At 41.7% G+C, this 15,453-nt stretch overlaps 1 protein-coding gene and 1 long non-coding RNA gene across 4 annotated transcripts; one reads left to right on the top strand and one right to left on the bottom strand.

Moving 5' to 3' along the window:
- Window positions 1–69: 69 nt before the first annotated feature.
- On the top strand, window positions 70–15,179 carry VCF1 (VCP nuclear cofactor family member 1). 3 transcript variants are annotated; one of them, XM_082439864.1, is made up of 4 exons: window positions 70–415; window positions 4,668–4,767; window positions 7,663–7,752; window positions 14,537–15,179. In XM_082439864.1, the coding sequence occupies exons 1-4, from the start codon at window positions 195–197 to the stop codon at window positions 14,771–14,773; spliced, it is 648 nt and encodes a 215-aa protein (XP_082295990.1). In that variant the 5' UTR covers window positions 70–194; the 3' UTR covers window positions 14,774–15,179. The 3 variants fall into 3 exon arrangements, with proteins under 3 accessions (XP_082295990.1, XP_082295992.1, XP_082295991.1); XM_082439865.1 differs by lacking the exon at window positions 7,663–7,752 and having other exon boundaries at window positions 116–415; XM_082439866.1 differs by lacking the exons at window positions 4,668–4,767; window positions 7,663–7,752.
- On the bottom strand, window positions 8,057–14,530 carry LOC309649664. Its single transcript, XR_014257241.1, has 3 exons — window positions 13,584–14,530; window positions 12,569–12,610; window positions 8,057–11,232 (listed from the first exon to the last, which is right to left on the bottom strand). It is a non-coding gene; the product is annotated as an uncharacterized lncRNA (long non-coding RNA).
- Window positions 15,180–15,453: the final 274 nt, after the last annotated feature.

Below are 15,453 nucleotides of genomic sequence, written 5' to 3'. Positions count from 1 at the left end.
TGGCTTGACTCTTAACCTATCCCCTCTCGGCTGCGAACAGGCGAAAGCTCGGGCGACCTCGAACGAGGTCCTCTCTCCCAGAAGCTCCTGGTCGCTCCGAGCCCGCCTCTTCCTGTGGGCGGGGTTACCGGTCGGCGCGGCCGGGGTCGCGCCACTGCGCAGCCGCGGGTGGGCGGTACCACGGCGGCTGCGACATGGGGGGGCGCGGAGCAGACGCCGGAAGTAGAGGTGGTACGGGTCCCACAGAGGGGTACTCACCGCCGGCCGCTTCCACCGGAGCCGCGGTGAGACCCAAGGCCCGAGGGTGTGGGCGTGGCGGCCGCCGGAACACAACACTCTCTGTTCTCTCTCTTCGTGGAGCGGCGCCGCGTCGCTCGCCTCCATCAGTTAACATGAGCGAGCGCCTCCGCCCCAGGTGAGACCGCAGGGGACCCTCCACCTTTCCAGCCCCTCGCCGGTTGCTGTGTCTTGGGGGTTGGAGCCGAGGGGGCGCGTGACGAGGGGTCCGAGCAAGCGTGGGCCCGGCAGGTCTCCATCTGGGTGCCTTGCAGTCCGGGGGGAGGAGGGGAGAGGGATGCGCGGGTGATCGGGTACCTGGTCCCTGGGGGCGCTGAAGGAGTGACTCCCCAGGGCCCAGGTTTCTCTCGGCCCCATCTTTTCCCCCCTCTCTTTCCCTATTTGGAATGAAGTCTGATCGGTCCCGGAAGAGAGACGATGGCCCTAAAGCTTCCCCGTCCTAAATTTAGGAGGGTAGGGGGATGGGAGGAATGTCTGATCTTCGAGAGGAGCCCCTAGGGCGTCTGTGAGAGGACGGGGCGGGGAGCTGGTCTCCCCAAGGTCAGAAAGAAGGCTTGGGCTTAACCCCGCAGCAGGAAAGGGTTAGGTTAGACCGAAGAACTTGTGTCCTAGGCGATTGTGAACACAGAAGGGCCGAGGACCAAAGTGGCTTGTGGATTCTCTCTCGGCTGTAGCATTAAGAACAGGCAGGATTCTAAACTGTTTGGATGCGGAGCCGTTTGACTCGGAAGGCGGGAGGTAGGATTATATCGTGATGCACTACTTTTTCTCCGAGCCTAGGCCCGGGTCTTAATTTAGGCGGTGTTATGATTCGTTGACACGGACTTAGGACAAGTCCGGACCGAGCTGCGATTTTTCTTTTTCTTTTTTTCCCCTTATTTCCCCCTGTAAACAGGTGGGGAGGAGAAAGTTGAGATTGTACCCCAGAATGAAGAGGATCGGCTTTATTCGAAATTAGAAAAATCCCTCATCGTGGAGTTTGAACTGAAAACTGTAGATCAGCAAGTTCAATCTTTCATATTTGTGATGAGGAAAGAGATTTAGAGAGCTCAGTGGGTCTTTCTAGGTTCACTGCTCTTTTCCTTTATTCTGTAAAATCTCAGTGAGGCCTAAGTGAATAAGATAGGACTGCCTTGGTAGATTATGCTGGATCTTTTCTTGTCTTTCTGTGTTTCCATTGGCTTTGAATGTAATTGACAGTCTTTCCACAAGGACCCTACTCTGGAGCATGGTAAATTCATGGCACTGAGATTCTCGTAAGCACCCTGAAGTTATTTGGGCCAATAGCGAGAATCTAGGGTTCTCCAAACTTCTGCATATTGACTTGGGTCATGCAGTGAGTGGGGCATAAAGCCTCTACTTGTATATTAAAGAAGAGTGGACTAAATTTGAAATTAGGGGCCAGGTGTACCAACTTGCTACTGGACTTAGTCACAGGATCCTTAGGTGCAGTAAGCCTGATCTAACTGCCATTTTTTTCCTTCCCAAACCCAGTTTGTACTTCCAGTAGTTCCTTGGGATGTCTCACATATCTGAAAAAGTCGAAATATTTCTTAGCAAAATATTTCTTTTATTCTGTGCTGTACACGGGTAATCTGAATGTGTTTATACTAGTAACAGATTCCTTTTATCTAGTTCACACAATCTCAACATGGTAACTTCTTTACTATAAAAGAAGGCATTTGATTTGGCAGGGGTTTCTCTGCACCCGTGTGTCGTGGAGTATGATGGAGCAGCTCCAGCTGTCTTAGCATCTCCAAGTCAGTTCTGGTCTCTGGATCTGTTTCCTCAATTTTAAGATGAAGGGTTGGTCTGAGACGGTGGTTTTTCAAACTGCAAGAGGGGTGGGTTTGTGGGAGGGAGGCTTCTACTTTAAAACAGATCCTTTATCTCTTATGGAAATAGAGGGATTTTTTTTTTTTTTTTTTTTTGGTAGGACGAAAGAGTTCTGTTACTTTTTTTAAAAAAAATTGAAAACCACTAGTCTCTGTACTCTAGGATTACTTCTATGCTTGGTCTCTAGGAGATGACAGGAATATTGGAGAGAAGTGAAATGAGGAAAAGTGATGTATTTCTGCCATCCTTAGAAGTAACAGATGCTAAACAATAATCTGTAACTAGATGGCTAGGGAGAATGTAATCAGTTTTAAGGTAGCTGCTCAAATTGTAACCTGGTCTATGGCATTAATGTGAAAAGTTACAATCTGACTGATTGTGTGGATAGGGTTAAGCATGAAGCTGTAGTTTTGACAATTATGAATGATGTTGTTAAAAGAGAAATGTTTCAAGGATGAAATCTGCAAAGAGCTTAGAAAAAGGAGAATGAAGAACAGGTAGGGCTCATCCTTAATCTAGTGCCGTGCAAAGAAGAGGACTCCCAGGAGGCCAAAGAGATGATTCTGGTACCTGGAGAAATCAGCTGATTATGAGGCAGGGATATTTCATGAGACTTTCCCAGAGTTCAATTGAAATCTTCAAAACCGGCCTATCCACTTGACATTCATAGTCTTGTCGCTAGAAAGATGTATCTTATCCCCTATTATAAAAGAGGAAATTGGAAAGTTTTGGTCAGGCTCATGAGTTTGGTTAGAGTGACTCAGCAGCCCAGGCACAATCAGCTGTTGGCATGCTGATAAAGGAGGAGTTTGGGGACCAGCACGCTGTCGTTTGAGGAGTTTCTCTTTGTGCGTCAGCTGGCCTTCCATCAGACAGTGCTCTGGAAGTGGTCATATTAGAACGAACTGAGCAGTTTCTTGGTTCAACTAGCACATCCATTTAATGATAATTAAAACCCGATATTTATCTAGTTTTTAGCCTCCAGTACTTCAGGATAAGATCTAATCCCCTGAGAGAAAGATAAGGAGATCTTATTTTATAAACAACTGAGTCTTAGAATGAGGTAAACGGTGTAGCCCTCTGCAGGTTGGTTAATGCTTAATCAGAACCGCACACCCATTATTTATCATTCCAAGCCTAAACTGGATCCATACTTGTTCATTAATAACGTTAGATGTATTCACAAGGACAGAGGATTGAGCTCGGGGTGATAACTTAAATTTTCTCCGATGTCCAGACCTCAACTCAGAGCCGTAGGGTTAAGGGCCTACCACAGTAAGCCACCCTACTCACATAGAAAGTATAACTGTATAGAAGATACTATATGTTCAAATTCAGTACTTTCCAAAAAGCTCTTTTACCCTCTAGCTATAGAAACTTGAACCCTGAAGAGTGTTCATTGTAATAGATTGTGCTGCTCTGTATAACATGGCCTCTAGCCAGCACTGCCCAGTAGAATTTTCTACAGTGGTAGGAACATCCTATATCTGTGTGGTCCCATACAGTCGCCACTAGCTATGGGTGGCCACTGAGCCCTGAAAGTGTAGCCAGCGTGATCAAGGAACTGGGTTTCAAATTTTATTTAATCTTAATTAATTTAAATTAACAAATATATCTCGTGGCTACTGTATTGGACAGCACAGTTCCATGCAATTTGACTTAAAATTATACCTCCTTTAATTTATTTCTGATTTTTAACTGGGGTTTGGAAGTCCTGATAGCACTTGATTCTTGCATAGAAAACATACAAATTTTGTCTTTCTTGTACATCTCAGAACACTTGACTGAGAAATATGTGTGATTTTTCTTGAAACCTGGACATTTTAAGTGGCTGGTGCTACAGTCTCACAGTAACAACCTGGGGAAGTAACTTCTCGTAATACCAGGTGGTGTAGCCAGAAGAATCAAGTTAATGTGTCCAAGAGCAGCCTTTCCGGTGATTGTCCAGAAAAGTAATTTAATATGTTAGAGGGCAGAGAGGTTTTGTGTTAATGTGATAATTGGGGAGAAATCAGGGATGAAAGAAAATGAAAGATTAGAGGCTACCAGAACCTCCAGTGCTCTTCCTGTGTAGCACCATTTTTATAAGGATTTTAAGTGTAAATAGGCAAAGGCAGTCACTCCTGTCTTAGATGTTGTCGTACGGACAGGAGTAAAATTAGGTAACTTGGAACTGTAACTTCAGGAAATGTAGGAAAAGATCACATTAATTAGGTAGAGTTTGAGAGCTTAGTCATTAATGTCTTCCTGATCTTATTTGTTCCCAGCAGGCATTTCAAATTGGCAAGCTTTTTTTTTAGAAATGAGTTTTACTAATTTAAGCTCGACCGTACTGCTGCTATTTTATATTTTTGTTCTTCGTGCCTGGCGACGGTGTACTTCTAACTTTTTTTACCTATTGGGATATCATATGATGATTTATCTTTTTTCAGGCAAGAGGGCAAATTTATATGTTGTCATGGTTTACAGTTTGAAGTGTCCAGAAGGTCAATTGTTGGATTTTTTTTTTTTTTCTCCTTGTGATTTAATTTCAGGAAAAGGAGAAGGAATGGCAGTGAAGAAGACCACCATCTCCCCCCACAGACCAAAAGGAGTAGTAGAAACCCTGTCTTTCACGATTCCTGGGACACAGAGGTAGGAAGTGTGGTCCAGAGTATCTGCTCTTTTCATTGCTTGAGCTAATAACCCAGTTACTTCCGTGTAATTAAAATTTTTTTAAATAAAGAAAAGTGATCTTATTTGATTGCAGTGTTTTTAACCTTTTTTTTTTTTTTTTGAGTCATGGCCTTTTTGAGGAAGCTACGCATCCTCTCCCCAGCAAAACAGCCTATGTCTGCACGTAGTCATACATAAGCGCACCCCAGAATTTGTATGTTAGAAGTTTTATGGACCTTTGAAAGCCCATCTTTGAACCCCTGTTTGGTATTTCAGAAGCCAGCTTATTGTCTAATCGTCTCTAAACATTAATTGTCCTTAAGACAAGTATATTTTGCTGCTTCCATGTCTCCTAAAGATAAGCTTTCCATGTTTTTAAGAGAAACCGTACAAGCATTCGGAATATATAATGTATGTGTACGCGAAGTCCTATTTTTAATTGTGTTTATGTTTTCATTATGTTGTTCTGAAAAGAGCACCTGTGGGAAGCAGAGTGGAGTCGGGGGAGAGGGGAAAGGGGAAAGTTCAAACTTTGGTTTGAACTTTGGTTTCCTGGGTGCTTCACTATGCCTCCTGCGCACTTGAGCACCTGGTCTGCAGTGGGGCAAGGAAGCTGACGCTGAAGGGGTGCTGCTATTAAATTATGCACCTAAAGATTGGACCCTTAACAGCTGTCACCCTAAGAGAGAAACTCCTCAGTGGCAAAGATTCCCAAGCCCTAGCCTCATCACTTAAAGCAGAATTCCATAGATCACAGTTCTTCCACAGCCAAAGTAATTTGTACTTTAATTAGTTCTCAGTAATAGGATTTGACCTATATCCAGTTTTTACCAGAAATCCAAAGTAATTCCCTCAGGGAGAAAAAAATCGGTAACTGTCATGTAGGTAATACTCATTCAGGAGCAGTTGATGCACCAGTGCAGACTAGATCCTTCTACATGGAGACTTAAATTTCTATAGCTTTTATCCCCCCTTTTAAATCTTCCTATCACCTTTTTTTTTTTCCCTTTGGATTTTTTTTTTTTTTTCTCCTTTAAGATTAACAGAAAAGTAATTGAGCTTTTGGTTAAACTAGGGAATCTCTTTTTTCTTTGGAAGAAAACCAAAGATTAGAGGCTACCATGAACATCTAATGATAAAACTAACAGAATTGAGTCTCCATTATTCTTTTGAGTTATAAGACTATTCATTAAAAAGAGTATGTGGTGATTACTTTCACGGTATCACCCTGAATATTTCATTACTCGTGTCTGTATGTCAATCCTGCTATATGATGTTTGCATTAGTTCAAAGGTACAGTAGATCTTTTTTGTATTGATCTTTTTTCCCTATATCTACAATTTTGATGTTTGAGAACAGGAGTATAAATTGTCATTTGTTAAAAAATCAAACATTTCTGATCTCTTATTTTGAGTAATACTCCTTAGTATTATAGTTTTGGTTTGTTTTAATTGCTGTTTGTAGAGAATGACCTTCACTCCCTAATACCTTTCTTCTTCTCACAGAAGAAAACAGTGTATTGTTATTCAACCTGTGGGTTCACATGTCTGGTTCTTACTTGTCCAGAGAAATTCAGTGGTTAAACCACTCTGTAATCATTAGTCTGAAGGATGGACTGGATTGCCCTTGTAATAAGTAACAGTCAATACAGGTACTTTTTACCTGTCATGGTAATCTGAACTCACCAGTAGATCCCTCACGGGCGGTCACGACCCTCCGACCCTCCGTTTCAGCACATTTACCGGCGTCTGGTGCTGTCGAGTAATGAGTCTTTTTTTTTTTTAATTAATTTTTATTGGAGTATAGTTCATTTACAATGTTGTGTTAGTTTCTGCTATACAGCAAAGTGATTCAGTTGTACATACACATATATCCACTTTTTAAAAATTCTGTTCCCATATAGGTCATTAGAGTATTGAGTAGAGTTCCCTGTGCTATACAGTAGATTCTTATTAGTTATCCCTTTTATATATAGTAGTGTGTTTATGTCAACCCCAGTCTCCCAATTTATCCCCGCCCCTCCCCTGGAGTAATGAGCCTGAGTGAACCCAGGGAGAACTAGAGCAGTAAAAGGCAGGGGAAAACTTTAAAATGGAAAGTTAAGTACTGAATAATTGAATCATGACCACTGGAGTAGATCATTATGTTTATAGCATAAAAATATCCAGTTTAGGGACATTTGGCTGCTTGTTGACTATTGTGTGTAAAGGGGGAAATAATAAAACAGGTCATTACTAGTGGATTCTTAATTTTATTAATTTACATGACAAAGTGTATTGTTAATGAAAACGGTATCTTTTAATTCTAAGGTAGGGCCAATGGGGTAAGTTTCCTTAAGAGACTAAGTTAAGAGAAGCCATTTCCTGTGTCTTTATTTATTTATTTTATTATTATTTTTTTAAATTTATTTATTTAATTTATTTATTTTTGGCTGTGTTGGGTCTTCGTTGCTGCACGTGGGCTTTCTCTAGTTGTGGTGAGCGGGGGCCACTCTTCGTTGTGGTGTGCAGGCTTCTCATTGCAGGGGCTTGTCTTGTTGCGGAGCACAGGCTCTAGGCGCACGGGCCTCAGTAGTTGCAGCACGCAGGCTCAGTAGTTGTGGCTTGCGGGCTGTAGAGTGCAGGCTCAGTAGTTGTGGTGCACGGGCTTAGTTGCTCCACGGCATGTGGGGTCTTCCCGGACCAGGGCTTGAACCCATGTCCCCTGCATTGGCAGGCGGATTCTTAACCACTGTGCCACCAGGAAGCCCCTCCTGTGTCTTTCTTGAGATACTTAAGTTTAGAATTTTTTTCTTGTAACATAAAGAACTTTCATTTGGAAGTTTGTTTTCATTGTAAGAGAGATTTAAAACTGTTATTTATAATTAATTTCCAGAACTCACCTTTTTCTCCTAAATGTGATAACATTGGCAAGTACTGGGAAATAAGACACGAGGTGTTTGAATTGTTTCGAACTGTGCCACAAGTAAGTCATGTTTATCTGTAAAATGGAGATAGTATGGGCCTCTTTTTTTCCTAGATTCTAGGAAGCTGAAGAATGTGAACCGACTTGCCAGATTAGTTATGTAAAGAGAAACTTTCAATCTACTTGTACATTTTCTTCCTGTCAGTTTGGTGGTTATTGTGATCTCTACTTTTCACATGGAAAAATTGGGGCACAGAACAATAAAGTCCCTTGCCCAAAGATACATAACTGGTGAGAGGCGGATCGGGGAGCCCCAGCCTCTGAGTGTGAGCGGCTGGCTCCTGCCCACGGCGTGCGCCAGATCGGAAGTTCTGAGGGACTTTGCTGAATACACCCAGGGCCACTAGGTTCTCGACTTCTCTTGAATCATAGGAACAGAGAAGAATAATTTTCCTCCCTCTGTCTTTTAGCTGGAAAATATTTTTCTGAGTAGATGCTGTGACATGGTATTAGCTAGACAGCAATTTTAGATTTGTAGCTATAAAAAGTAAGGAAATTGGGGTCTAGTGGTTTTTTTCAAAACTCGAATCTGTGTTTGCATTGAAGATCTTGAATTTTAACTCCAGTGACTCAGATTTAATGCCTTGTGAGCCTTAGGATACTGGTTTTTAAATTGAGATATAATTTACAGGTATAGGAATGAAAAAGTTATTTATTTATTTATTTATTTATTTATTTATGGCTGTGTTGGGTCTTCGTTTCTGTGTGAGGGCTTTCTCTAGTTGCGGCGAGTGGGGGCCACTCTTCATCGCGGTGTGCGGGCCTCTCACTATCGCGGCCTCTCTTGTTGCGGAGCACAGGCTCCAGACGCGCAGGCTCAGTAGTTGTGGCTCACGGGCCTAGTTGTTCCGCGGCATGTGGGATCTTCCCAGACCAGGGCTCGAACCCGTGTCCCCCTGCATTGGCAGGCAGATTTTCAACCACTGCGCCACCAGGGAAGCCCTAAAAAAGTTTTTTGAAAGCCATTCTAGATGATTCCTGGTAGTTAATGTCTAAGGCAGGTTCGTTTTTCTCTCTGGTGAGCAAGGAGTGAAGTGATTTGTCACTCTGCATCTTCCTGTTGGGTCCTTTACAAAGGTAGCTCCATTCCCTGACCTCAGACAGGTATTGGATGGGTAAAAACTAGCTAGATTTAACTTATTTAAATCCATTTTCTTAGTCTGGCCGTTTTGGTTTGAATTGTAGCTTTACTTGTAGGAATAATGCTCTTTATTTTCAGCTTGAATATCTTTATCTACAAATTACATTAGACACTTCCAGTAAATCTGGCTTCTGGTATGCAGGTATATGCCTTATAAGAAGTACTGCTACCTGAGTGAACAAAAGCAGTACCTTTTTAAAATATGAAGATCCCAACTTTTTAAAAATACCTTTAACTTACCAAGACCGTTTTGATTTTTTAGATCACTATGAAGTAACAGCAAGTAGAGAGCGAGAAGATGTGGAAATAAAACAGAGGTGGCTTAATTGGAACAGCCTCTGTCTTTTTTCTTGTCTCTACTAGAAGGGAAAATCTTTGATGGCATAACCCTAAAATCCCAAGGGTATTCTTAGTTGGGGTGTAGAGGCATGACAGATAAAAACATTACAGAACCAGGGGAATCCATGTATCATTAAAATTAGGATTCTATAAATCCATTTGTTTTAACTGATAAGAATTGGCAGTATGTTAGGTGATTTTTTTTTTTTTAAAGCACTGAATTTAGATGACCCTGGGAATATTTAGCATAATTTTTAAAGAAGGTATTTTAACACTCTTTGTTTTTGTTCATTCTCATCATTTAATCTGTCCTAGTAGTAGGACCAGCCTAACAGACAAAACTGTTTTGGCAGATTCTGGGGTAAGGTGTTAAGGTTGTGTGTTTAAAAGCCGGTAGCAAATTAACTCTGAAATGAACTTCTCAAAAGATCCGTTCAAATGCAGGAACAGTCCTTTCGGAAGCTAACCTGATCTGTAGTGTCCTCTTTAGAAACCTTGCTCACAGTTCAAGTCCTCGAAATATTGGTAATGTGTTGCATCAACTCACAGCAAGGAAAGCTACCCCAGGCAGTTTCATATTGAACCTGAAAGTTATGTTTAGTAATGAGAATACATACATGTTTTTAGGCAGAAACTTCAAACAGATGACGTGGTCCAGTTTTATCTTGTAAGGATATGCCATTTACTCACTGACACAGAAAGGTGACCACCTGTATTTTTCTTCCCTCGCATATTTAGAAAGTGGTTTTAATTAGCCCACTGAATGCATTTGGAGTCTTATGGTCTCACTGGTATTAGCAGACCTGGAGCTCTCTTAAATCACTGGGCACTTTGGAAGCACAGAGTTTTACATTAGAAGCTCTGATAGACTTGGCTAGGATCATCCCTTGCACTTAATTCAGATTCTGCAGTGGCCTTAGGATGAACTGCATTCTGACTCCAGGGATGGAGTGTGTAATACAATGAGCAAGATTTCTTTTTTCCTTTGAGGCTCACGTAAATTTAAAAGCACCACTGGATGGGGAGATGGATGTGAGGGGAAGCTGGGGCTTGAAAGAAAATAAAATACGCGGTTGATCTGCTTTTCTAACTAACAGAAAGCATCCAACTCTAGGTAATAAATATACACATATACTCTGGCTCTCTTTTTATGAAGCAGAGACTCAGTAACAATCCCACCTGGGGGACTTTCTAAAGGTTATTAGTAGAAAGTGTCTTTAGAGCTATTTTGTTTCTACCATGGGTATAAATGGGCTCTCTCTTAAAGTGACTTCACACCCTGGGAAAATAAAATTCAGGGCAGGCCTAGCTGAGGGGTCAGGAGCTCTTTACCTCTGCTGTATGATTTGAGCCCTTTGGACTAAGAAAATGAACTTCAACTTGTCTGTCCTCTGCTCCATGATTTATATATATTCTTTCTGCTAAAGATGGTGCGTGTTCTTCTGCCTTTATCTGCTCTACCTTCTCTCAAGGCTCCTGAAAACTCTTTCTAATACTTCTCCCTTCTCTTCTTCTCTGCCCCCCAAGCAATCTGATACAGAGAAGCTCCACTAAGCAGGGGAAATACAATTTTTTCCCTGTCTCGAGTTTTTTGGTTTTATAAGACAGAACGATTTACTTCTTCATACATCTTAAGGCTCTGATAGAGACTTAAAATTTGGTTTTATGCTTTTAGGGTCAAAAGGAAATAATGGTCTTTCCTTTATCCCACAAAGTTAGACCACTTTGATGGCTGACAGCGTTAAGACCCATTTCAGTAACTTTCAAACTTTTTGATCCGGTCCCACAGAAATGCCATATTTTGTGACCCAGTACATACCAGATATACCTGTGCATCACTGAAGAGAAGTTTCACGGAACAGTCACCCTTAGCACGCTGCACTGCTTTCTTTTATTCTGCTGCTTGCTGCTTGTCCTTCCGTAGATGGTGAGATATTCCCTAAAGCCGCTCGACAATGCCAAGACCGGTCTGAGTAGGATGAAAATAGGAACCAGTGCACCTTTGAAAGACATGTATTTTTCTTACCGTTAATGACAGTAGGGTGTAATGTTTTATGTGTATTAAAATAACGTGTAAAGTGCGTTCACCCAGATTCCCAGGTTCTGTATAGGTTCTCTCTTCTTAGTCTAAAAGCATCGTCGGCCTGCTGTCTGCTAGAGTCAGCTGAAGCAGTTTAGGGGTTCTTAAGCTGTCACGGGAGGCAAACGGCCTTCCTAAAATCTTACTGACAGTGTCAGTGTTTTCTTTAAGTCTCAGTCTTGAAGCTACGAGTGACTGGAGACCTTACTCTCTTTTGTAGTAGCACTCCTTGGTTCTCTTACTCATGACTGTCTTTTGCCCTCAAAAGAAGTATTTTTTGTAGAAGCTATAGAAAATAAAGTTTTTTTAAAAAGGAGGAGGTCCAAATTCTAAATATTTTGGCATGTATATCCTTCCATAATATTTTGGTGTACATATATGTATACATTAAAGAAAACACTTTAAAAACCAGTGGACGTACTATACGTTGTTTTGTAACCTATAAAAAAGATGTTAAAGATCTCTTTCTACCTTGGTGTATGTACATCTCTTATCCTCACTGTTACCAGCAGAATAGAATTTCATCGTTATGGATTGTAATTCATGTATTACACTTTATATACATATACCATAGTTTAACCAGTTTCCCTATTTTTATTTTATTTTTAAAAATTTATTTATTTATTTATTTATTTTATTTTACTTTTGGCTGCATTGGGTCTTTGTTGCTGTGCGCGGGCTTTCCCTAGTTGCGGCGAGCGGGGGCTACTCTTCGTTGCAGTGCGCGGGCTTCTCATTGCGGTGGTTTCTCTTGTTGCGGAGCATGTGCTCTAGGCACGTGGGCCTCAGTAGTTGCAGCATGCAGGCTCAGTAGTTGTGGCTCGTGGGCTCTAGAGCACAGGCTCAGTGGTTGTGGCGCATGGGCTTAGTTGCTCTGTGGCATGTGGGATCTTCCCGGACCAGGGCTCGAACCCCTGTCCCCTGCATTGGCAGGTGGATTTTTAACCACTGAACCACTAGGGAAGTCCCAGTTTCCCTATTTTTAGACATTTAGGTTGTTTCCCATTTTTAGCTATTATAAACAGGGCCACACTAAACATTGTTATACGTGTCTAAAAATCTGAGTTACAAGATACTTAAAATGGACTAGAAATTGCAGGTGTATTTGTCTCCCTCTCTCTCCTTTTTAACAGTTATTGTACAGCAATCTTTTTTAACCTGTTTATGTTAAAGAATTTTTATCTTTTCTCAGAATAGTGTCACCTTTGCTGTTACAGTATGAAATAAATATAATTTGAGATGGAAACGTGACTTACTAGAAACTGATTCTAGTTCTTGTCTGAATTCTCAGACAGTACCTGTAACGAGAAACAGTAAAGACAACAGACTAAGAGGAGACAGAGTGCTCTGTGCGGTGGGCCTCTTACCCAGTGTAGTGGCTGCTCGTCACCGAGTTATGGCCTCGCCGGGTGTGCCAGCGGCAGTTCTAACTGATTCTGCGCTAGGTTGGGGGAGACTTTCATGGAACACAATTTTTGTTTTTGAATTGGCTTTGACTTAAGTCTTTAAGTAAATGTAATTGCTGCTGCTGTTAACCCTGCCATCTGACCTTATTCAGCCCATTATAATGCTTTCATGAATTATTTTTTAAGAAGATAGATAGGTTGTCTCCTACTACCTACAGGCAGTGGGCTAAGTGACCTCTTAAGTGTAAGTGCCTCCAAATGACCTATGGACCATGATAATTCTTGGTTTAAATGTTAAGACTGGATGCCTTTTGTGAACATTGCTTTCTTTGCCATTTTAGATAAGTTTATTTGTGTACATATTGTTAGGTATAACTTTTGATCAAAAAATGGATAGAACTAGTATTTTAAAAATCGCTTTTAAAGTATCCATCTGGAAACAACATTGTATTTATACATTTACTTTTATAATGAAAATAGATAATAACCACATTGCAAAAAGTTGCAGTAAAGGGTAGAAAAAATCACCAACTATAATCCCTCCATTTTAACCTAACTACTATGATCTGTTTCTTGCCAGTCTTTTTCCTTACATGTAGATTTCACACGGTCATAAGCAGGCATTTCAAAACTAGTGTTTTTGTATAAGGGAATATAAATGGAGAAGTATCAAAGGGTAAGATTTTAAAAAGTTATGCACCAGATCATTAGCCTCTAGAATTCTGAATGTCTCATGCATTGATTCCTTCCAGCACAATATTGTGTTGAGTTGTAAATAGAGAAGGGTGCTGTTAATCAAGTTATTGGGGTCACCATTCATTAGAAATAGTCAAATACTGTAATTCGGAAAAGGATCCATCCTTACCATCGCCGTCCCTTTGAAGATCCTAGCATCGGAAGGAAGGCGATTTCTGAGAGTGACTCTTACCACGGAACTCTGAGTAGCTTCTTCAAGATGACTAAGACACCAAGTAACGTTAGGGATATTAAACAGAAAATTAGGCACATGTGTGCACATACGCACACGCATACACGTACCGAACTGCAAAAATGCTAATGTAACTCTACAAGAAGTATATTCAAGTCTTTCAGGACGGTACAAACGACTAGGTATAAAATAAGCTACAAGGATATACTGTTCAACACAGGGAGTATAGCCAATATTTTATAATAACTATAAATGAGATATAACCTTTAGAAATTGTGAATCAGTATATTGCACACCTGTAACTTATATTGTACGGCAACTATACTTCAATTAAAAAAAAAGTCTTTCAGGATATGTTTTCTGCCTTCAGAGAATACAGTTTTGTGCCCATCAGGTGATAACCACAAAGTTGTCAAAATTTTCACTTGTGCCCAGAAGCCACCTTACTTGTTATGAGGACACCTGTTTCATACCCTGTACCATTGACTGACGCTTCCCTTTGGAGGCTGAGAACTCCCTTCTGTGATTATTGGAAATGATTGGAATGCGTGGTAAAAGCAAGCAGGGAAGATGCGTAAAGGAATTAAGATGTAGTGGAAGGGATTTGCGGTCGGAGGGCCCTGCTGGAGTCCGGACCCTGCCTCTTCCTGGGGGTGTGTGTTGGGTCGTCACCCCACTGGACTTAACAGGGTAGGTGTGAGGACGGAACGAAATATCTTAGTGAAAATGCTTCGTAAACTCTAAAACCCAGCGTATGTTTTCATGCTGATCCTCCTCAAACTGAGTAGGAAAAACAGTCCTAAAGAGGGTATTTGAAGTTAAACCCCTGTTAAGCTCCTAAGACCCCGAACAGCCTAACTGTGATGCCGTGTCTTTTCCCCCCTTTCCAGTCTTCAAGCAGTGACAGTGGCGGTAGCAGCGGCAGCGGCAGCAGCATCAACAGCCCGGACCGGGCCAGCGGGCCGGAGAGCAGCTCAAGCCACCCCACCGCCCGGTCCAGCCCCCACGGCCCGCAGCCCGCGCCCGCGCCGTCCGCGCTGTGCCAAAGCCCGTACTTCCACATCAACCAGACCCTGAAGGAGGCCCACTTTCACAGCCTGCAGCACCGAGGACGGCCTCCCACATGATGTGCCGGCACTTTCTTGCCTTCTGTGAAGGGACCGCGCTGCGCAGATTTGATATTTCAACTTAACGATGTTTTAAAAAAAAATTGCACAAAAAGATGCCTGTTGGCTTTTCAGTCTATATTTGAAATAACAGGTTAACAGGCCGTTGTTTACTTGTGGTTTTGCTGCACTATTGCGATTTCAAAGGGGCTTTGAAGCAGTTTTTTATAGGATTCTTTTGAGGGTGGGTATCAAATCCAGGGCAAGTCAACAGTAGGAGGAAATCTCATCTGCGTGTTGAATCCATAGTTTGTCCAAGTCAGACTGATTTCCAGATCTGTCACTTAGAAATTCTACTTTCTGTAAAAAGGCCTTTTCATTTTGCGGGATCTTCAATTTTTTAAATTCAATAAACTAGTAAAGAGTATCTACTTTCCATGAAAAAACCTAAGTTTTTTTCCAAAACATAGAAAGCTTGATTCAGTCTTGCACTGAAATTAATTGCCATACTACCTCTTAGTATGTAGATGTCCTGTTGAAAGTACTCTGTCCTCTGTGACAGGAGAACCACCAGATTGCAGTCAGACTGTATGAAGTCAGCACCCGCCCTGATAACCGTCCTCTCTCTTTGTTATATATTTGTATTTCCAGAGAGAAGGTCTCTCAGACCCTTGGATCCCCAGATAAACTTGTTACCGTTA

Source organism: Balaenoptera physalus (genome assembly GCF_965194825.1).
Source record: "Balaenoptera physalus genome assembly, chromosome: 20".
NCBI classification, from domain to species: domain Eukaryota; kingdom Metazoa; phylum Chordata; class Mammalia; order Artiodactyla; family Balaenopteridae; genus Balaenoptera; species Balaenoptera physalus.
The sequence above is the reverse complement of the archived record's forward strand: the minus strand, read 5'-3'. Positions and strand labels throughout refer to the sequence as shown.